The following is a 22,259-nucleotide window of genomic DNA, read 5'->3' as shown; positions in this document are numbered from 1 at the left end:
AGCTTACACCCAAAGCAAGCACTGATTTCCCATTTATGGTGTATGATGAGCTTCCCCCGGTTTCTCAAAACCAGTTTGGTTTGAAGATTATCCCCCTGTTGACACTAGCCCACCCTGTGAAACTGACAAGCCCACACACCTTTGTTGAAAAGAATGTGTTTCTTACTCATTATCTGAGAACCTGTGAGCTGCTTAATAAATATACTGATGGAGGATTCCTGGCACATGCTTTTCTGAACAAAGGCCAATTATATTCCACCCCATGTACTATCAAAGAAATGCGTTAATTGATTACAGCAATGAAAAGAAAGCCTCTACCACAAACAGCAAATGCCACCAACACTGATTAAAGAACACTGTCCAGTGACCTCAATGATGCATTGAAAAACCTAGTCAGTGACATCTTTTTAAAGGTCAGTTCAAAACAAGTAATCCTATGGACATCAAGGGAATCCTTTCACTCTGGTGAAGCAGTTAACTAGTGAAGGTCATGGGGCTGTAGCAGCCAGATAAAGGAGAGAAGTAAAAGCAATTAGACAAAATGGATGTTGTAATCCCACTTTCTAGACCTCAGAGCCACACTAAACACAGAGATCCAACTTTTCCACTTCACTATTCAGAAACTGCCAGCAGAGTCCAAATGAGAATTCTTTCCCTTGGTTTCTTCCTAACTGGTGCTGACTGCATGTTTCTCATCAATGTCTATAACCTTGGGAGAAAAAGAAAATCACCAAGTCCATGGATGCTGCTATGTATTTTATCATCTAACTTGCAATCTCAACGTATTCCTTCAACACACTGGAGTATTGCTGAAAACTACAAGTGTCACGACACCGCTTGAAAAACTGCCCCTGAGTAGAAGGAAAAAAGTCCAGGTTCAAGGATGGCCACTTTCCAATCAGGTGGAGGTACAGCCACCGGAAGCGTCAGCCTCTTGTTGGAAGCTCTTTTAACTTGGAGATTCTCAGGCCCCGCCCCAGACCTACGGATCGGGATCAGAATCCACCTCCACATTAAAATTTGAGAAACACTGCTGTAGGACATCTGACAGCACTTTTTTTTTCTTCTCCCAGCCTGAGTGTCCCCTAAGTGGAAAATGGAAATATAACAAAGTAATATTTGTGTATAACAAAGGAAAAAAAAAACTGAACACAGTTCACATGACTGGGGATGTGAGGGTGGGTTATGGGGAACTTCTCTCAGATTTATACTTGTGCGATTTTTCACTTTGTAGGACCAGCGTTACTTGTCATGCAGTAAAACAATTTTTAAATGGCGCTAACACTCTCTCACAACATCGTACTGATGATTTTTAAAGGGACCGATTTAGAAGCGCGGACACTTGAGAGGTGTTAAGTGAAATGGACGGAGCCAGGACTCTACCCTCTCCCATCCCGACAGCCTGTGAGCAGCTCTCTTCCCCGCACATTCCCCCCTGCAGATTCGCCCTCTGGTCCTGGAATCCTTGGCCTGCCCAAATCCTGGGGTCCGCAGAACCTCAGGTCGCAACTGCAGTTGCTGGAGCTTTCCGCAGGCTCAGTAACTTTCCCTGGAATGAAATAAATAAAGACCGTAAGTGCTGAGATAGCTGACCCCAAAATATTTTTCGTTCTCTGCAATCAGCCAAGAAAAGAGAGGGCGGGGGAGGGGAGTTAAAAGTCACGATCTGTCCCGGAAGGGGCTCCAGGAGAAGTCTCTGGGCGGCAACAGCAGCCTCCGCTCCAAACTCAGTGAGCTTTTCTTGGCCTGTGTTGGTACCCTCTAGCAAAAACTGCAAGAGAGCAGAGAGGAGTCGCCGGAGAGAAGGGCTCAGACTGGCGTCCTGGGCAGGCCAGTCCTCTCTCGGGGTCTCCCCATCCTCCTCTGCCTCCTCCTTGTGGCAGGGGGCGGGCCGGAGACAGCCGAGGCAGGATGTACGTGCGCACGCGCTCGCGCATATACGGCTGGAGGAGTCCTGTTCCTCGGGCATTTTCCGAGGAAGTCTGGAGCAATTAGGCTCAGTCCGGGGAGAGCGAGCGAGCGAGCGGGAGGCGCAGCCGGCGCGTCTGGGCTGCCTCGCAGGGAGGGAGGGGGCGGCCGGCCGCCCGGCGGCGACTCCGGGCCCCGGCCGCCACCATGGGCTTCGAGCTGGACCGGTTCGACGGCGACGTGGACCCGGACCTGAAGTGCGCGCTGTGCCACAAGGTCCTGGAGGACCCGCTGACCACGCCGTGCGGCCACGTCTTCTGCGCCGGCTGCGTGTTGCCCTGGGTGGTGCAGGAGGGCAGCTGCCCGGCGCGCTGCCGCGGTCGCCTGTCGGCCAAGGAGCTCAACCACGTCCTGCCGCTCAAGCGCCTCATCCTCAAGCTGGACATCAAGTGCGCGCACGCGGCGCGAGGCTGCGGCCGGGTGGTCAAGCTGCAGCAGCTGCCAGAGCACCTCGAGCGCTGCGACTTCGCGCCCGCGCGCTGCCGCCACGCGGGCTGCGGCCAGGTGCTGCTGCGGCGCGACGTGGAGGCGCACATGCGCGACGCGTGCGACGCGCGGCCGGTGGGCCGCTGCCAGGAGGGCTGCGGGCTGCCCCTGACGCACGGCGAGCAGCGCGCGGGCGGCCACTGCTGCGCCAGGGCCCTGCGGGCGCATAACAGCGCGCTGCAGGCCCGCCTGGGCGCGCTGCACAAGGCGCTCAAGAAGGAGGCGCTGCGCGCGGGCAAGCGCGAGAAGTCGCTGGTGGCGCAGCTGGCCGCGGCGCAGCTGGAGCTGCAGATGACCGCACTGCGCTACCAAAAGAAGTTCACGGAGTACAGCGCGCGCCTCGACTCGCTCAGCCGCTGCGTGGCCGCGCCGCCCGGCGGCAAGGTAGGCGCCCGCCACCGGCCCCAACCCCCTGCCGGGCTCCCCTGGGTACCCAGGGCCCCTCCTGGTCCCTTTGGGCACCGGGATGCCTGGAACTTCCCAGGAGCATCCCTGCCGCTTCCTTCCACTGCTTACTCGCTGTATCACTAAGAGCGGGCCGCTGAAACAGTTTAAGCTTGGAAACTATGGTCCCTGCAGATCACATACACCGGGTGAAATGTAGCTACAGCAGCTTCCGGGGGTCTGGAAAGACTAAAAGGACCCCACAGCGTGGAGTAAGAATGAGTGCAGTTCCAAAGTCAGACGTTTTGCTGCTCAGATCAGCTAGGTGATCTTGGGGAAGTTGCTTAACTTCTTAAGGTTGAAAAACCTAGTTCTCTATACCTGTGGCACCAAGGATTGCGATATCGACACACAGGGTAAACTGTATCCATGCATCCTTAGGAATTTCAGGAAGAGCAAATGAAACACACAGTTCTGAATAAGTTCAGAAGGATTCCAGAAGAAAGGCCCCTGGAGTGAAAGCTGGATTCAGACATGGGCTGTGCTGCCAACTGGCTGGCTGACCTTGAGCAAGCTGCGTAGCCTCTCTAAAGTTAGAAACTGGTCCCTAGAGATGTGACACGGGTAAAACACAGCCAGGCCCCGTCTGTGGCGTTCATGCGGGGATTCCAGAAAAAAAGAAAGTGCCACCAATCATAAAGTAATAATTGAGAGGAAGTTCTTTCAAATTGGAACTATTTTAGAACTTGGGTGTTTTGCTCACCAACTGAGTGACTGTGAAGTTTAACATCCAGGTGCATCAGTTTGCCTAAATGTAAAATGGGTGGTTGTCAGCCTACTGGGAAAGAATAGTTACAAAGACCTGGCCCTGTGCTGGGTGGAGAGTGTGTGCTCAGCAAAGTGTTAACATCCCCCTGGGGCCATCCCCTTGAGCTGATAGTTGGTGTAATTACAATGGTCACCCTGAGTGAAGGCTTTCTTTGCTCTAGGCCTTATGCTAAGTACTTCTCAGGTGTTTCCTTTTTAATCAAGTGAGGCAGCTGGGATGCTTCCCATTTTGTAGATGAAGAGACTGAGCCCCTGTGAGGGGCAGTCATGTACCTGGGTCATAGCTTTTAGTGCCAGAGTTGCCTTCTGAACGCTCATGTGCCTGTCTTTCCAGCCCAGGGTCATAAACACTATTGTGTTGCCTCTCAGTGTAAACCCAAGGCCCATTTTTTGAGTGTTTATTATGTTGTAGCAACTGTGGGAAGCACTTTACAGGCATTATCTACTTAATCCTTTCAGGTGGAGGAAGCAGGTTCAGAGAGGTCATAGAACTTGTCCAGAGTCATTCTGTGACTCCGGGAACAGAGTGAGGATTCGGGTTCTGCATCGGAGTTATCAGCGTTGGGATGTATTGACATACTGAGTCCCATCATTCTTTATTGGAGGCGGCCGTCCTCTGCATTGTAAAATGTTTAGCAGCTTCCCTGGCCTCTACCCACTAGATACCAGTAGCACTCTTGCCTCCAAGACATGACAACTAAAAATGTCTCCAAATATTATCAGGTGTTCTCTGGGGGTGGGGTGTGTGTTTGGACGCGTGCAAAATCGCCTGTTGAGAACCAGGGTTTTCCTGATTGTACAGGCCACGTTTTATGCAAACGGGGAGGGGCGTGGTGCCACTGTGTGGTTGCCTGTTCCATATGGCTGCGGGAGAACATATTTGCCCCAGGGGCCTGCATCTGCTTCGCCTCTCTCTGCCCTCTCCCAACCCCCTCTTTATGCACACACCAGGCCTGCAAGTTTTCCCTCTCCCCGCTCCTCCCCTCCCCATCCTGGCCCCCTGGCCTGTCAGCCGCAGTCTGAGCAGCTGGCCAGCTCTGGGCGAAGGGCAAATATTTACAACTGAGAGGCTCACCCAGGACCGCACAGGCATACAAAAGACTGGTGTGAGCCTGCTCACCAAAACAGAGGGCAAGACTTGGTCCTCTAGCAGGCATCGGGTTTGCAGCAGAAGAGTTCCTGAGTTTCTCTTGTTTATGCTGTCATGCGAACTTCCTGCGTAGTTTTAAGTGATGCTTATTTATAAATAAGCCATTCACTACCCCAGAGTTGATACATCATTCATTGTTAAGCTAGTTTATTATTTCTTCTTGCCTTTCTGTTTTCTTTCTGGAGTGTTTGGTTAAACCTTCTCTCGGAATCAAAAATAGGATACTTGAATCTGAACTGTGGTTGTGTTTGGAGCTGTGCTGGGTGAGCCAATAGGATAATCAAGGGTATTAAGCTTAGGGACAAGATGTTGTTGCTTTTTGAGCTCACAGAGAAAGTTCGGGTCTGGAGTTGGAGCCTGCCCTGGGACTCCTATGCACCCCAGCGCTAGCCTCAAGGACAGCCAAGAATGGCCTGGCCTGCAGTTTGCATAAGTTCCTCTCTCTGGCTTCAGACCCTGGCTGGCCTCAACTGAGGCCTCAGGGAAGCTTGCTCCTCTTGCCCCAAAGTTAACCCTCAGTGGCCCTCTCTGAAAAGCTTTTGCTGGCCCTGCATCAGCCAGAAAAACCTCTCCCACTGCGAGCTGTTTAAGAACTTGTTTATTTCATTGGGTCGACTCTCTGTTCCTGCTGGGTACTGTTTATTCTCTTCCAAAAGGCAGAAGGATTTATATTGCTTGGAAACTCTGATGCACAACACTTGATTTTTTTTTTTTTTTAATAAGTCGTAATGTTTATCTGTCCCAAGCTGAAGTAGATAAGAAACACTTAGATTTTCCCTACCAGCCCTTCAAGACCTAAACCTTGTTCCATAAAATGATCTGGCATTTTAAAAATGACCTTAACCTTTGGGTTTTGGACGCTCCCTGAGTGTTGAGGATTTGTCTGTGCTGGACCTACATAGATGTTGTTTCTCCTGCTCTAAAATGGGTACTAGGGCTTGCTTCTCAAACATCCCTGTGATCGGAAATCACCCAGATAGCTTGTTAAAACACTTTGCCGCGTCTTACCTCCTCAAGATACTGATCCATTAGGGCTGGCTTGGGGCCTCAGAGTCTGTAGTTCTCACAAGCTCCCAGGTGATGCTGCTCTGCTTGTCAGGCTGGGTTAGCTACTCTTCTGGATGAAGAGTTAGGGTTCAAGTACAGACGTAGATGAACACGTATTAGTCTCCTTTTACAAAAGACCGGGGTAAAGTTCTAAAACCCAGGCCTACCCAGCAGTTACACAGTGGTTAACTACGGTCTGACCAGGCATCTTTAACCAATAAGAAGCTGCTTCTGGGCCGCAGCAGACTTGGTGATGACGGTTTGGTTGAATAAGTTCAAGAGTTTTGCTGCCAGCCTCAGTTTTTCCACCCTGACTGACCTACCTGATTCTAAGAGAAGAAGCATTTCATAGACTTCTCTGGCTTTCCAAGCAAGGGAAAGTTCTGAGCATAAATTTTCTTGAAAATTACTGGACTCCTCCTTGGTACCTTTGCACTTTTATTTCTGTATCCAGTCCGTCATTAAGTCTTAGTGATTTTCCGTCCAAAACCCTTTTAAAAATTTTTTTAAATGTTTATTTTTGAGAGGGGCAGAGTGCAAGTGGAGGAGGGGCAGAGAGAGAGGGAGACACAGAATCCGAAACAGGCTCCAGGCTCTGAGCTGTCAATACAGAGCCTATTGCGGGGCTGGAACTCACGAACCGTGAGATCGTGACCTGAGCCGAAGTCGGACGCTTAACCCACTGAGCCATCGAGGTGCCCCTCCAAAATACTTTTGGAATCTATTTACTGCTCTGTCTCCCCATCCAGTGATATCCCTGGTTCAAACCATCGGTTTTCCAACTCCAGCTATTAACATTTTGGGCTAGATAATCCTGCATTGTATGTGTGTTGGGGGGGGGCGGGGACAGTGTTCCTTGTTTTATAGGATCTTTAACGGCATCCCTGGCTCTATCTGCTGGATGCCCGTGGCACTGCTCAGGTTGGGGTGATCACAGGTGTCTCCAGACATTGCCAGATGTCACCTCGGAAACAAAATCAGTCTTGATCTCAGCCACCACCACCTCTTGCCTATACCACAACTGCTCCCACTACATATTTTCTTGCTCTCATGCAATTACCTACCACCGGGAATAATCTCTTAGAAATGTCAGGTTGAGGGGGGCCTGGGTGACTTAGTTGGTTAAGTGTCCGACTCTTGATTTCAGCTGAGGTCATGATCTCACAGTTTGTGAGCTTGAGCCCCGTGTCAGGCCCTGTGTTGACAATCAAGGAGCCTGCCAGGGATTCTCTCTCCCTCTCTGCCTGCCCCTCCTCTGCTTGTGCATATGCGCCCTCTTTTTCTCTCTCAGACTTACAAAGAAGAACAGAAATGTCAATCTGAAGCCTTCTGAAACCCTTCATTTGTTTTCTAGTTTCACTTGCGTGGCTGTAAGGTCCATGGTGCTCTGGATCCTGCCAGCCACCACCTGTCTGTCTGCTTGCATTCTTACCCTGTTGCTTCTCTCTTCCTAGCTTCTTGAGTCTCAGGAAGTTCCATGAATATGACCCTATGCTCCTTTCTGCCCCTGGGCCTTTACACTTGATCTTTTCTCTACTTACAAGTCTTTGCAAATACTCATCACTAGATAATCCACAAATTTTGAAATGTCGCCTTCTGCCCCTGCCTTTATGCCAGCTCTTAAGGTTTGTTCATCACTAGATAACCTTTCTATCCTTCCCATCCCAGCTCAAGCACTCCTACATCCACGAAGCCCTCTCTCACCTCGTAGATGAGGTCTGGTGCCCTGAGATGTTCACTTTGGTCCTCCTCCTGCATGGTGTTTATCAAAGCTGTAACTAAATAATTGGAAGGGCTGTTTATTGTGTCTCCCCAGGAGGAAGCACGTCCCTCTTCTTCAGGGCTGTGCCCTGGACACAAGATTGCCAAGTGCGCTGTAAGCTTTCAATATGTGTGGGTTTTGTGGGTGAATTCAAGATTGGAGAGGCTGTCTTGTCAGCCATCACAACTTTTCAGTTTTCTGAAAACCAACAGTGAGCTTGTATTGAAAAAGAATGAGTTTTTCCGTGACCCCCAAGTTAACAAAATTGTTCCCAGGTTTTTGGGAGGCATTCTTTTTGTTCTGCTGGATCCACCCAGATCAAATTGTATCAAGCACCAAATCCCAGAAACGATTTTGTCCATTTCAGAACTCCTGGAGGTAAGTGAATCTAATAGACAATTGTATCAAAAGGCTTTCCAGATGTGCAAACACTTTGAAATGTATCTATCACAGTGTTCACCTTCCAGTGTATTTTCTGTTTCTGGAAAAGCTTCAGCGAATAACCATTTCCTAGTGCATCTAACAAAACAGCTCAGTTGAGCTAAAGGAATTGTGGGCTGTCAATCCATTTAATTTAAATGTTTGATACACAGAATTAAGATTTGGTTTACATTATGTTAGCTACTCTTTTTTTTTTTTTTTTTTTAATTTTTTTTTTCAACGTTTTTTATTTATTTTTGGGACAGAGAGAGACAGAGCATGAATGGGGGAGGGTCAGAGAGAGAGGGAGACACAGAATCGGAAACAGGCTCCAGGCTCCGAGCCATCAGCCCAGAGCCCGACGCGGGGCTCGAACTCACGGACCGCGAGATCGTGACCTGGCTGAAGTCGGACGCTTAACCGACTGTGCCACCCAGGCGCCCCTTAGCTACTCTTAATTGAATAATTAGAACTGAACTTTTTGAATTGGGAATTCTGATGATATTTATTCATAAGTGGTTCCTTCTGCATTTGGAAATAATGCTTGCCTGTTTGTAAAAATATTTGACGCATGAGAATCTATAAGGCCGTGGGGCGCCTGGGTGGCTCGTTGGCTAAGGGTTCAACTTCGGCTCAAGTCATGATCCCGAGGTTTGTGGGTTTGAGCCCCGCGTCGGGCTCTGTGCTGACAGCTCAGACCCTGGAGCCTGCTTCAGATTCTGTGTCTCTGTCTCTCTGCCCCTCCCCCACTTGTGCTCTGTCTCTATCAAAAATAAAATGTAAAAAAAAAAAAAAAAAAATTAAGAATCTATAAGGCTGTTATGCATTAGAGTATAGAACCAGGAGCTTGAAAGGAAAAGAAGTATTCATTGAATTACGTTGGGTGCCATACACTTAGGGTGCTTTATGTACGTATGTATATGAGCTCCTCCATCTTTTTCATTAGGTAGATCTCTCTTTTTTTTTTCTCTAAAACACGTTAGATAAAAGTTAGGTAAAGTCCAGAAGTTACAGAGATTCCAAGTATAAAACTGGGATTTGAGCCCAGTGTCTGACTCCAGGCTCATACACTATGGCCACAATAAGAAAAGCATTTTCTTCCGAGGCACTGTTTCCTGTGAGGTCTCATACATGTTTCTAGAGGGCTATTATTTATATATGCAGGCACTATGTTAATTGGAGGTGTTTATTTTATCCTCAGACCCCGTGAGGTAGATACAACAAACCATTACCTTCCATATTACAGGCGGAGAAACCGAGGCCTGGAAGATTAAACATCTTCTCCCATCGTCTTCCTTTGGCTCTCTCTAGTTGGTTTGATGGCTTCCAGTCCATGTTGATGAAGTGTGTTCTTCCCATGCCGTGACTCCCATTTTTATAGGTCTGGTGTAGAACACACAGAACATAAAACAGATCCTATGAAAAGAGAATCCAGTAAAACAAAAAAGAAAGAAATGGAATCCTGGATGGAATAGTGGCTCATTTCTCTAATTTTCATGTTAATAATTTACAGAGTGGTTGATGGTAGAAAGTAAATAGAATATTTTCCGAGTGTATTCTTGCTGTTTAGCTCCACACATTCTTAGACACATTGTGCCAGGCACCATGATAGGCACCACTGGATACAGAGGTCAACCTGAGCAGCTTTAACCCATGGGGTCAGACACCCACTTGAGTCTTTGAAAACACGACACAAGTCTTCCTACTCTTTGTTTACTCAAGCTCTTTTGCCATGGCTTAGCTTCTGCCCCCCCTGAACTAATGGTGTTCTAATAAGCCTGTTCCAATAAAAAAGGGAAGTGGTATAACATAATGATTAGTCTTGTAAAGAAAATAACTAACAGATGGACACAGGCATCCACCTTTCTCACCCGTTCCATATATACATTCGTGGGGAGCTTAGGGGACAGAGACCCCGTGCAGCCTGTGTGTGAGTGGGTCCTGCAGCAGTGTCGCCTGGAACGGGGAGGGATGAACTATTCTTTGGGCAGCGGTTAAGCAGCAATGAGTCCTGGGCAGAGAGGTCACCCTTAGAATTTTTCTAGGCGCTGTTTTCAGGTGTCTGTGTCTCTGCCGTATGTAGTCCTGGAGTTGGTGAAAATAGGATTCACATGTTTCCTCTGGCTCATTGTTAAGGGCCTCTGGGAGGATCTTGTAACCTCCTGTAAGCCTTATTTGTCTTATCTCTAAAATGGGATACTATTTGGGCTGATAGAGTTGGCTTTAGGATTAAACCAGGTGATTGGTGTTAGGTGCACAGTAAGCCTTAACGAGCATTGATTGAACATCTGTTGAGCGCCTGGCACCTGTAGGTTTTTTAGATCTTTTTAAAAGGAATTGCTGAAGAAACATGAGAAATTTGAAGTGGTGTAATGGAGAAGATGGGCAGGGGTTTTTGCTCACAGGGTCACAGTTTCATTGTGAGAGTCATGCTGCCCTGAGTGACTAGTTCTCTGGGTTCCTATCTGACTCTTTTCCCCTGGTGGCCACTGGGTAGAAGAGAAACATGCCAGGTCAGTTTCGCTGTGTCAGGGTAGCCTCTGGGCTAACATGTAAAGGAGGTGGTTAAAGCTCATGAATAAAATGAGGCTTAGGGGGTTGTTAGGTGTGTTTGTGTCTGTCTAACTGAAAGTAACAAGGCTCAGGAGAGTTTGGCTGGGCAGAGCCCCTGCCTTCCTATAAGGGAGAACTTAACCGGGTTCCAGCTGTGGAACTTTTGCTTGCTTACCCTATGGAAATGTGACAATTTGGTAGCTCCTTAAATGAAGTTTGTTCTTGTTTGTTAGTTTTCCGGTGAAGGCTTGCTTGTAGATGTTCACCAGGAGAGACAGGAGTTGATAAAAGTTAAAGGTGCAGACTTGAAATCAAACTCATGGGAATAAAGAAGTAAATTTTTAGGGATTTCTTACGTTATTTAAATAAAACTGCACAGTAGACACTACATATGTACCTTGGAACCTCGGGACTGTTTCTCTATACTGTTTTTCAAAAATAACTTGTTTGGCCTATGGATGGGTTTATGTATACTATTCTGTAGATAGTATGACTTCAGAGAAGCTCTTTTTGTATTTCTTTCCACCTGTTTTTCCATCCTCTTTGCCTTTCTCATCTTTGCTTTCTTCTATTTTGGTGACAGATGCACACCACTGATACTTCCATTGACTGTCTCATACATTTCTTTTTCAATGTTTATTTTTGAGATAGAGTCCGAGCATGAGCAGGGGAGGGGCAGAGAGAGAGAGGGAGACGCAGAATCCGAAGCAGCCTCTAGGCTCTGAGCTGTCAGCAAAGAGCCCGATGGGGCCTGACCCACGAACCGCAAGATTGTGACCTGAGTGGGTCTTAACTGACTAAGCCACCCGGGCGCCTCTCATCCATTTTCAGTTCGTTTGCATCAACCTCATGACTGCCTTCAGTTTGAGGCTTGAACAGTCCTCCCCTGTTCTTCCCCCAAGAATATCCCTTCTTTAGAACTGGAGGTTGAGTTACAGGGAGGAGATTGACCCCAGCCAGCCATTAGAAACATAGTTTGAATGACAAAGAGGACAAACACATTTTGGTGTAAGGAAGTGAAGATACCCTCATCTCTTCAGTAGGGAATTTCTGGCAGCCAGCTCTGCCTCCTGGTCTCCCAGCCCCCACCGCTGTACATTTTTGTGCTTTCTTGTCACTAGTGCACAGACAGAGCTGTTTCCCAGCTGTGGGACTCTCTGAAAGCTTTGCATAATCTGAGGCTGAGAGGTGTCCTGTCACCCCAGATACATAGACTGGCGGTCAGTCAATTACAGTTCTCAGAACCCGCTGGGCAGCTTTCCAGTCCAGCCAGTTCTCGGCTGTGAGTCCCACAACACCAATGATTGGGGAACACCCGTCACTGGGCGGAAAGGAGTGTTTAGAAACAATCCACGTTGACAGTGGCATGGATGGGCTCTGGAGGCCACCGCATGGATTAGGAGATGGCACACATCCAAGCTTCTGAGGCCAGATTGTTTGGAGGAGGGTGGTGACAGAGTAATACTAAGGAAAAGGGACTTTTCCTGTAGGAGACACTTCATGTCCTTGGACACTTAAAAAACAAAGACTCCTCCCCCCCCCCCCCCCCCCCCCCCCCGCCACCATGTAAGGTGACTTTGACAAAGTAAATTTGATTTTTGCCTTTTCCACCGTAGACTTTTCCTCCCATATTGTTGTCCACTTAGACCTTGAGTTGAAATTTGAGCAGATTGTGTTTTGGACAATTTAAACATTGATCCAGTATTTACTTGTTCGAATATGATAGCAAAGCTTATTTTCAGAGAAATCAACTATGGTGTTCATGAACATTGAGTTTCCATTTCTGCTGTGACTTAATGGTGTAAGTTATGTGGACTTTTCGTGCCATTTATTTAGGGCTTGGTGCCCACATCTCCTTCTCCAAGGCTAATATATCTCTGTTCTTTCTTAATTCTAAAGACCTAAGCACCTCCCCAAGAGGTCCTCCCCTGCCCTAGGGACCCAGCAGTGAGCTGTGTTCTTGGGTGGAGGCTGGGGAGCTGAGGATCTGTGAGAGCTTCCAGCATCCCCCCCCCCCCCACCCCAAGGAGCCCGTGCTGTATCTGGGGTCCAGAGAACGACTGGAGGCGTCGTTTTCCATCTGCTGCCCAGGCTGTTGGTGAGACATGCCTGTCTCCCGGGTCCTGGCTCCTGAAGGAAAGAGACACAGGCCACCAGAGAAGAGGAATAGGATAGGGGCAGTTCTAGGGAAAGCAGCCAAGGAGATGCCATGTCACCAACATTTTTGTTGCTGATTTTCCTGTTTTTCACCTTTTCTTCCCAGCCCATCAGGACCCACTGATCTGGTAGAATGTGGAGCAGTCCACATGCCTCAGTGGTCGCCAGTTACCCCTCACTTTCCATCTCCCCAGCATCTTCTAGGTTTGCTATCCCTATCCAAGTCCACACGTTCTTGGACTTACTGTTTCTCCTGTCCCATTGTGAGCCAACACCTGTTTCCCTGTTCTCTCATGGCCACCTCCCTCAAGGCCTGGGTACGTCATGTGTCTGACTTCCCCTCCTTGTCCCCGTATCCCACCGGGACAGTATCACTTGCCTGTCCTAGCTCGCTGCACTGAAGGTTCAACCCCAGCTGCTCCTATTGTGTTTACTTGTCATCCTGCTACCATCTCTAAAATACTGACTATCTGTTGGCACTTAACCAGCCCTCCTAGAACGTGCCACTCTGTCTCCAGACTTTGGGGGGAAAACAGAGACACATACGTGGAAGAATTCCCATCGTACGGCCAGATGGTATGATGAATACATAACTATCGTATTTTGCTTAACTTGAGGCTCTCCCAAACTTGCCTTAGATGGACTGAGTTAATTTGGGATTTGCTTGGACTTTGTGGCAGAGTAATTTATGTGGCTAAAGAGAACCAGGGCCCTCAGTGCTCAGTGTCATAGCGTTCACCACACACTGTGCCCTGTTCGTCTTGTGAGCAAGTCTGTTGGCCGGGCACTGTACTGAGGCACTGGTCGGCAGTTGTCTATCTCATTCATGCTTTATAATAACCCCGTGATGTGAGAAGAAACCATTATTATGCCCATTCTGGGTATGAGGAAACTCACCTCAGGTTCTGACTGTGCAGTCCGAGATCTTAACCATCACCCCGTTCCTGTCAGGGGCATAATACTCTTATGATACCCTTCACGGTATAATAGACACTCTAATCTTTGCCACTGTTATTACATAGTCCAAAGAAACCTTGCTTAAAACTCTGATTACAAAACTAATTAGATGTCTAATCCTTCATGACATTTTAATGTGGAGGTTCACTCTTGTGAGGCAAAAGGATTTAAGATACAGTGCCAGAATTTACCCACGGAGTACAAAGAACACGGATGTTGGAGTCCCATGGATCTTGATTCCTGGCTCTCCCTCTTTGCAGCTGTGTGATCTTAAGCAAGTGTCTGAATTTCTTGAAGCCTCAGTTTCTCAGGTTAGACTGTGGATACAGTGCCTGCTTCACAAAGCTGATCCTTTAGTCAGGTGTTTATGTGAAATAGAGCTCTTCCCCTTGTTTGTATTACTTCATTAGGCCATTGAGAACATTTCAAAGCATGGGTTATGATAAACTCCCCATACAGATTAATATCGGTTAAATTTTTCTTTAGACGAAAGAACCCGTCGTTAACATTTCCGTGAAAAGTCAGCAAAGCGGCATTGACAGGAGCCTTTGCCCTTGTCCCATTTATATATGTCTCTTTAATTACATAGAGCATAATTGAGCCAGAAGCATTTTTTTTTTTTAAAGTTAAAGCTCTTTATTATTAGTGGGGTTTTATTTATTTTTTTTTTTTAACGTTTATTCATTTTTGAGACAGAGAGAGACAGAGCATGAACAGGGGAGGGGCAGAGAGAGAGGGAGACACAGAATCTGAAACAGGCTCCAGGCTCTGAGCTGTCAGCACAGAGCCCGACGCGGGGCCCGAACTCACGGACCGCGAGATCGTGACCTGAGCCGAAGTCGGCCGCCTAACCGACTGAGCCACCCAGGCGCCCCGAGCCAGAAGCATTTAAATGCCCTCCATCCTGAAGCATTTTCAGCTCAGTACCAGGTTAAATGATATAAGCAGGAATTAACGTTAACGTGTTAAATACGTTGTGTGAAGCCCAGTGTTTAAATTCTCGATTAATGTTTCTTTGTGAAGAATTAAAAAGTAGAGTAGTTGAGATTGCTTTGTGGGGAGAGGAATGGAAAGGGAAAACCAGAGTCAAGTTCGTGGTGTCAGAGGAGAAGAGACCTCTGGAAGTTAGATGGAGAAATGAAAGAAATTCAGCCCAGATGCAGCTTTTCTCTTCTTTTGTTGCTCCCGGCATCGTGTGGTGAGTCTTGCCTGCGTTGGCTCACTATTACAAATCAGTCCTAAAATAGGCAATGGCACTTGAAGCCAGTTCTTACCTTCCTGGACAGCAGACTACATCAAGGTGCTTGTAGAAATGAGAATACCCCTTCTTTCTCTCCAGTGATTGCATCTGGCAGGGAAGTTTAGATGGTCAAACTGATTGTTCCAAAATGTTCTTTGCAAATCGCTGTTTGGCTGAGGAATGCTGTGTCTGAGGCATTGTCTGGCTTGTCCCTGGAGAGAGATCTGGGAGTCTAGGTATAGACTTAGGTGTCTGGGCATCTCAGATTGGGTCTTCTGGAGATAATTAGTTCAGTGCACAGTTGGGAGTTTTGTGTTGATGTTGGTTTCCCGGGTGAGAGCTCCTATGATGAGTTCCTTTATGGAACGCCAAACATTGAACCATCTTGAGAGAGACCTAAGAGGTTACCAGCCCACATGGCCTTCTTTTCTGCATTCAACATGAAAAGGGAGTAGTGTAGAAGAGTAACTGGCGTCTAGAATCAGAGAGCCTGGGTCTAAAACCCAGCTAGACCTCTTACTAGCTCTTCCCACCTATATCATGAGGGTGGTAAGAGTGCCAGTGGAGGAGATGGGTTGGATTTATTAAAGAAAATAAAGCATTTAAATAAATGTTTAATATAATTTCTGGGACATGGTAAGCAGCCAGTAAATGTGAATGCCCTGTAATAAGAATTCCTTGTTTTTCTATAATTTTTAGAGCAAGGGTTATCACACAGTGGGTTTGAAACTAGTCTTTTAAAAAATTCCGTTGTGCGTTCTCTTCCGTACATCATTTGAGATTGCCAGACTAGAGCCATCTGCCTCGGATTACTGTGTAACCGTGCAGTTTCTATCATTAGTTAGGAAAGCCAGAAATGCAAGATATGTGTGATAACTCAGTCAAATTCCAATGTATTTCTAACTTTTTCACCCCTCTAAGATAGCAAAGTGAGACGCGGACTTACCAGGATTTTGCTTTTCCAAGGCAGAGAGATATAAACTATTTCAGTTTGCGAATCCTCACGTTTACATTTCAGAACTATCTGGTTGATCCCGAATGTTTATTCTGTTAGAACAGTGACGTTCTTGGCCGGTAACTTGTGTAGATCAAATTTAATTGTATCAGTACCACTGACAGACGGATACTCTGGATGGTGGTACCAGGGATTGGAGATCTTTTTTTTTTTTTTTTGCAAAATTCGTAGTTTGTTATTATAGAGGCTTTTCTGTTTTTGCTAAGGTACAGCAGCTTGATAAGAGAGTTGTTTGCCTTTTACATTAAAACACTCTGTTTTACATATCAAGTAAGCGAGCAGGTGAAAGTGAATATTTTATTGTGTTCTCAGAGGACACCTAGTTCTTTCATTAAAAACTGTCTTTTTCTTCTTTTTTTTATTATTTAATTTTGAGAGAGAAAGAGAGAGAGAGAGACTGAGACAGAGTGAAAGTGGGGGAGGGACAGAGACAGAGAGACAGAATTGGAAGCAGGCTCCAGGCTCTGAGCTGTCAGCACAGAGCCCAACATGGGGCTTGAACTCATGAACCCTGAGATTATGACCCGAGCTGAAGTCGGGTGCTTCACTGACTGAGCCACCCAGGTGCCCCTAAAGACTGTCTTTTTCTAATGAAAAATTGTCATTTTTGTTTTTACAGGATTTTAATAATTGATGCTTAGGCTTATGTAACAGTTTTAAAATTTTGAAAAATTCTAATATTTTAAATTCTGTACACTAGGCAGGAGAAACAGTTGTGGTTACTAAGAGCTTTAAACGGGGTGCCTGGGTGGCTCAGTCAGTTGAGCATCCAACTTCGGCTCACGTCATGATCTCACGGCTCGGGAGTTCGAACCCCGTGTCGGGCTCTGTGCTGACAGCTCGGAGCCTGGAGCCTGCTTCGGATTCTGTGTCTTCCTCTCTCTCTGCCCCTCCCCCGCTCATGCTTTGTGTGTCTCTCTCTCTCTCTCTCTCTCTCTCAAAAATAAATAAACATTCCAAAAAAAAACAAAAGCTTTAAACACACAGACAGAAACACACATGCACACACACACATATATATATATATATGTGTGTGTATGTATATATATATATATATATACACACACACACATATATATATATTTGGTTCTGTTGGGCACATTAAAAAAAATTTTTTTTTTACATTTATTTATTACTGAGAGACAGACACAGAAAGTGAGCAGGGGAGGGTCAGAGAGGGTGAGACACAGAATCCGAAGCAGGCTCCAGGCTCTGAGCTGTCAGCACAGAGCCTGATGCGGGGCTCAAAGTCACAAACCGTGAGATCATGACCTGAGCTGAAGTCGCTTAACTGACTGAGCCACCCAGGCACCCCAGTGTTGGGCACATTTCTGCTGCCCAAATACAGAACCACAGTTCTTTGTTGACAACTCTAGCTGTAAATGGAGCAGTGCTTCAGAAAAGCCATTGACTGCCCGTCAGAAAGAGTGGTTTCCCTTGCCAGTGTAGCTGGGTCAGATGCTTGGCCTTCATGCCATTCAAATGTTGTCATTTATTTCCACAGAAAAAGGAGAAGGCAAAGGTTTGATCAGGAAGTGGTAAATATCAGAACAAAATCTATTTTGTCATAAGCTGTTACGGGTTTGTTTGTTTTTTTTTAAGCTTCTAACGAAGTAGTCATATCTTAAAAAATGTAGTGTTTAATACCATGTTTAAACAGAAAACGTGAGTGAAGCGTTTGCACGTCTCTGCAGTCCCTACGTGTAAAGTTTTGTGTATCATTCAAATAAGTGGAAACATTTCAGCGGTGTCTCAATGAGGTTAATGTTGATGTCAATGCCTATTTAATGACAGTGTGCACGTAAGGTTAAACCTATTTTTATTCATCTGTCTGTTACTTGAGAGTGTTCACTGAGGTGCCATGGAATCTCTGTCCCTTCTGACTGTTCACCATTGCCTGTGAGACCCGCCTGGGTGACTTCTGCTTGTTTGATTTAAAGGGGTTCACATTGACCAGCCCTCCTTTGAACAGAGTGTTTTCTGTTAAACGTCTCGGCATCTCCTGTGGACTGGACAGTAATTACTTTGTGAAATTGCCCCCCTCCCCCTTGCTTTGCAGTAAGATACAGGATTTTTCTCTTTCCCCTCCACGTTCGCGTCTGACTTTGCACAGACTGCTTTTCCCCCAAGTCTCTCAAACACAGATGACTATTGACAGGCCATACGTGTGCTCAGACTTCCGAGAGCATTGCTCCTTGAACCTCTCATGACAAAACAAGAATGGCGCTGTTGAGGATGGTTGAGAAACAGAAAGTAGCTGTCTAGACAGTTGGCGTGCGATGGGCCAGTCAAAGGAAAGATGGGTGTGCAGACCAAGGAGTCATTGATAGATAATGTTCATTAGGCATGTCTGGACATCGCCAGACATTCTTATGCGGGCACTGCAGGGTTGGGATCTAGAAACGTTCGTAACCTCCTCAACACAGGACACGGTTTCAGCTTGGGCCCTAAAAGTTGCCTTGCTTAAACTACCCAAGAGACGTGGGGTTTTAATGATGAGCTAAGAGCCCGTGAGTCTGCTTAGATAGAAAGGAAATTGCTACCATTTATTCCCTGTTTGTAAATAAAATTTTGAACTCCTCTGTTCCCTACAGGGAGAAGAAACCAAAAGTCTGACTCTTGTCCTACATCGAGACTCTGGCTCCCTGGGATTCAATATTATTGGTGGCCGGCCTTGTGTGGTATGTTAATTACTAAAACTTTTCCTTTCCCTGCTGTAGGAGGAAGACGGGTCAAGGTTTGGGGAGTGAGAAGTAGAAACCTCGCTCACCTCATTCTGCTCTCTTTAATTAGGGAGTTCATTGTTTATCTAACATCTTCACCCTCAGGAGTTTTTATTTAGTTGTGGTCTCCTAAAATAGCATCGTCCTAGTAATACAACAGCTTATCTAAACCGTTTAGGTTTGGAGGGGGCATGTCTGGTTGGGTAGCAGTTGAGTGAAGAACGTTGTGTGAGATGCGGCCAGTTGGAACAGAGTAACCCAGCTGGAGCGGGGACTCTGTGCCTGCAAGTCTGCTCTGGAGCTCTGCTCTGTCAGCTCTTGATTAGTTAGGGACAGTTCCTCATTTGTAGACGATTGCGTCCCTTTGCTTTTCCTCCCACTGCAGCTCACCCCGTTCATCATTAGCTCCCCCTCCAGAAAGAGGAGGTCAAATTCAGACCAGTAGGTTTAACTGGGAGGAAAATGGCCGCTGAAACGGCTCTGGGGACCAGACATGGCAAAGGGCGCGTTGCAGGATCTCCCCTTTCACGTGGGGTTATCTGAATGTGCATCGTCTGTTGCTCGTTTCTTCTGCTCGCCATTTCCTCATCTATTAGTGTAAAAGGAAAATCGTCAAAGGGAAGGAAAAGAAAATCGTGAACAGGGGCTGTTTGGTAGGAGCTGGGAGATGCTGTGGAGGCCAGGGAGACTGGGTCCCTGTGGTCATGGAGTTTGTGTCCTGGTGGGGACATCAAGCAAGAAACAGGTAAATAATAACAGTTACAGATTGGGGGACATGTGATGCAGGAAAAAAAATGGGAGCACGGCAGGTGGTAGAGACCAAGCAGCAAGGGGTGTCGCTGGCCAGGGTGATCAAGAAAGAGCGGAGAAGATGTTAAGCTGAATCCTGAAGGATAAGGAGATACCAGGCATCTGTATGTGGCTAAACTGTGTGCCTAGGTCTGGCTCACCCTTGGGGCCCAGATATACTGTATTTAGTTGAGCGCTCTTAACTGTAAAAAATTGAGCTTATTTAGTTAGCTCTAAATTATATTTTCACTGCTGAACTATGGTACGTGACTTAAAAAAGTTTCATGCAAAAAGCAGCATTTTAAAAGATGAAATTAAAATGGGAGTGTGAATAAAATTTCTTGTATGTTCTTTGATCGTTCCAGTGCACTGCTGTGCATAGGCCCATCTTTGAAGACCACTTGAGCTAGAGGAAAGTGAACAGGCCTGAGGAAGCCCATGCAAAGCCTAGAATAGGGTCGGAGTTGGCATTTGGGGAAACTGCAAAGAGTTCAGCATGGCTAGAGTAGAGGAGCAGGCAGGAAGTGGTCAGAAAGAGACTGGGAGAAGATGGGGGAGTTAGCGTGAGGAGAAATGAGGGTTGAGTTCCCTTGGCTTTAGGCCAAAGCCACAGTTTCAAAAACACACAGGGTTAATTTTAAGAAATGACAACTTAACTTACAGGTGATATGTAGCCATTAAATGACGGACTGACCCATTATCTGTCCTATAAAACATACATACAGAGAAGAACGCTTCAGACCACGAGATTAAACTGTGAGAATGAAGAGGGGTGGGGACATTTTGCTGAGCCCCAGGGATGGGCACACACGGTTGTGTTTGTCTCCTTGTCTCGGTGACTTTCTTAAGAAAGTGTAGAATTCTGTCCCGTTGGTACTTTTTTCCTTTTGACTGTAGCCATTTGGCTGAACAGCTTGGCAGCATGTTGCAATGCTGCTCTGCTTGAGTCCTTGCTGCCAGGAGTCTACACTCTCCAGCAAAGGGAAGGGCTGAGGGAGGGGCTCGGATGTCTAAGTAATTGGTCCCAGGAAACGAGCGGTCCGTGTTCCCCAACTCGTTTTAGAATGTGTTGTGCTCTGCCGCTTAGGGCGAATGACAGAGGCCGTCCTTGGTTTGGCCTCGTAAATATTATTTCTCCTGTCCTTACTCACTGTTAATAGTTTTAAGAAATGACTTCAACCAGCTAAGATGCACTTCACTGTTAGATGTTTCAGCAACTTCCACAGCAGAAAGAGCCCAAACCAGGAAGGTCTGTTCTCTGCCTCACCAAAGCATATGTAGGAAAAAGGAGCCCACGGTTGGCAAAATGCTTGAAATGGAGAGGCATGCCTGTGTCTTGGGGACGGTTGGAGAACTTGATACGTGAAAGGCCGTGAAGATCGTATTTATTTTCTGTCCGTCTCTGGGAAGAAAGGCCACTCCCAGCCTCATTGGAATATGGTTCTTTCTCGTGCTTATCAAAGTACATGTTTTAGGTGCTTTTTTTTTTTCTTTCTCCTTTAAAAAGCTGATTGAAGTGAAAGCCAGAATGAATTTTGTAGCATTCATAAGTGTTCTTAGTTCCTGTGGTCTTTTTTCAAGAACTGCGTGCATGTCCCCTGGAGGAAAGTTTAATTCCATATGCATGTGGTTACAATAGTGTTTTTAAAAAACTTGTCCTGATTAGCAGAAATAGCATAATGAACCCTAAATGTATTCTGAACTGTTGCCTGGAAATCTGGCAGGTCATTGAGAACACGCTAAAAAGCCAAGATGAGCAACAATGCACACTCATTGTTAGTAACTGGAAGTGGAAGGCAGTACCCATGACGTGTGCGTTTCACAAGGGATTCTTGTGTTAGATGCTTGGTTGGGTTGTGACATAAGCCCGGCCGGGGGGCGCTGACACGAGGCTTTTCCTTGCATGATGCACTGCCCTTCGCAGAGTCACATCATTCATTCATTAATTCTTATATCCCTTCAGACACAGCAGCCAGTCTGGTGTGTCAAACCTGTCACTTCGGCCTTTGGCGGGTATTCTTCATCTTCAGGTACCCCTCTGATGGAAACAATCCCTTTGATTGTTCCTTTTCTCAAGCTGGCAAAACAAAACAAATCCCGAGCCATGTTAGTTCACCTTGATAAATAACTTGGACTTAAAATGTATTCAGAGAGGGGCCAAACAAAGAATCGAGCAATGTCTTTGAAGAGACACATCTAGCTTTCCAGGATGGGATTGCTTTGGTTTTCTTGGATTTTGTCCTTGCTGTATTTTTTTTTTCCATTCTTTCTCCACCTCCTACCACTGTCTTATTAATTTAACCTGAATTGTGCTGTTTGCTTTTGCCTGTTCCTCTGCTTTTGCTTGAACTTACTGATTGTCCTAAGAAAAATTACTTGTACACAAAGTAGTATTCTGCAAAACAAACCAACATCAAAATCCTGTTGCCATCTCCTTCTTCCGGCAAGAAATGCAAAGCAACGAATTCAGAGTGAGTGCAGATCTCTTTTCATTGGGTATATTGACATCACCTCTTAGGGAACCCACAATTGCCCACAAATCAAATCCTGTGTGGTCCATTGAGATTCTTCAGGTTTCTCCAGTGGAATATTCCATAGCCTGGAATGTGGAACTTCCGAATTAATGCTTCTTGTTGAGATTTTTCTCCATAGGAGGCAGTATTGCACTTTGAGCTTGTGTAAGGGAATGCCTTTAGTTTTGAAACTGACCTGTGCTACTTTTTAGCTCTGTGACCTCTGATAAGTTATTTAACCTCTCTGTCTCAGGTTTTTCCTCTATG

At 46.5% G+C, this 22,259-nt stretch overlaps 1 protein-coding gene and 1 long non-coding RNA gene across 4 annotated transcripts in view; one reads left to right on the top strand and one right to left on the bottom strand.

The window, feature by feature from the left end:
* Window positions 1-1,195: 1,195 nt before the first annotated feature.
* LOC122214584 lies at window positions 1,196-15,354 on the bottom strand. Of its 3 annotated transcripts, none has more exons than XR_006199979.1 (5): window positions 14,987-15,354; window positions 10,774-10,849; window positions 9,278-9,461; window positions 5,825-5,933; window positions 1,196-1,549 (listed from the first exon to the last, which is right to left on the bottom strand). It is a non-coding gene; the product is annotated as an uncharacterized LOC122214584 (long non-coding RNA). The 3 variants fall into 3 exon arrangements; XR_006199980.1 differs by lacking the exon at window positions 10,774-10,849 and adding an exon at window positions 7,568-7,641; XR_006199978.1 differs by lacking the exon at window positions 10,774-10,849.
* PDZRN3 (PDZ domain containing ring finger 3) overlaps window positions 2,019-22,259 on the top strand; it is a 241,105-nt gene continuing 220,864 nt past the window's right edge. Inside the window, exons 1-2 of the mRNA XM_042929990.1 lie at window positions 2,019-2,838; window positions 18,562-18,648. Coding sequence (XP_042785924.1) covers window positions 2,116-2,838; window positions 18,562-18,648 — 810 coding nt within the window. The 5' untranslated portion in view covers window positions 2,019-2,115. The remainder of the gene's footprint in view (window positions 2,839-18,561; window positions 18,649-22,259) is intronic.

The sequence above is a fragment of the Panthera leo genome, chromosome A2 (assembly GCF_018350215.1).
Source record: "Panthera leo isolate Ple1 chromosome A2, P.leo_Ple1_pat1.1, whole genome shotgun sequence".
Taxonomy (NCBI): domain Eukaryota; kingdom Metazoa; phylum Chordata; class Mammalia; order Carnivora; family Felidae; genus Panthera; species Panthera leo.
This window is presented reverse-complemented; position numbering and strand designations above follow the sequence as displayed.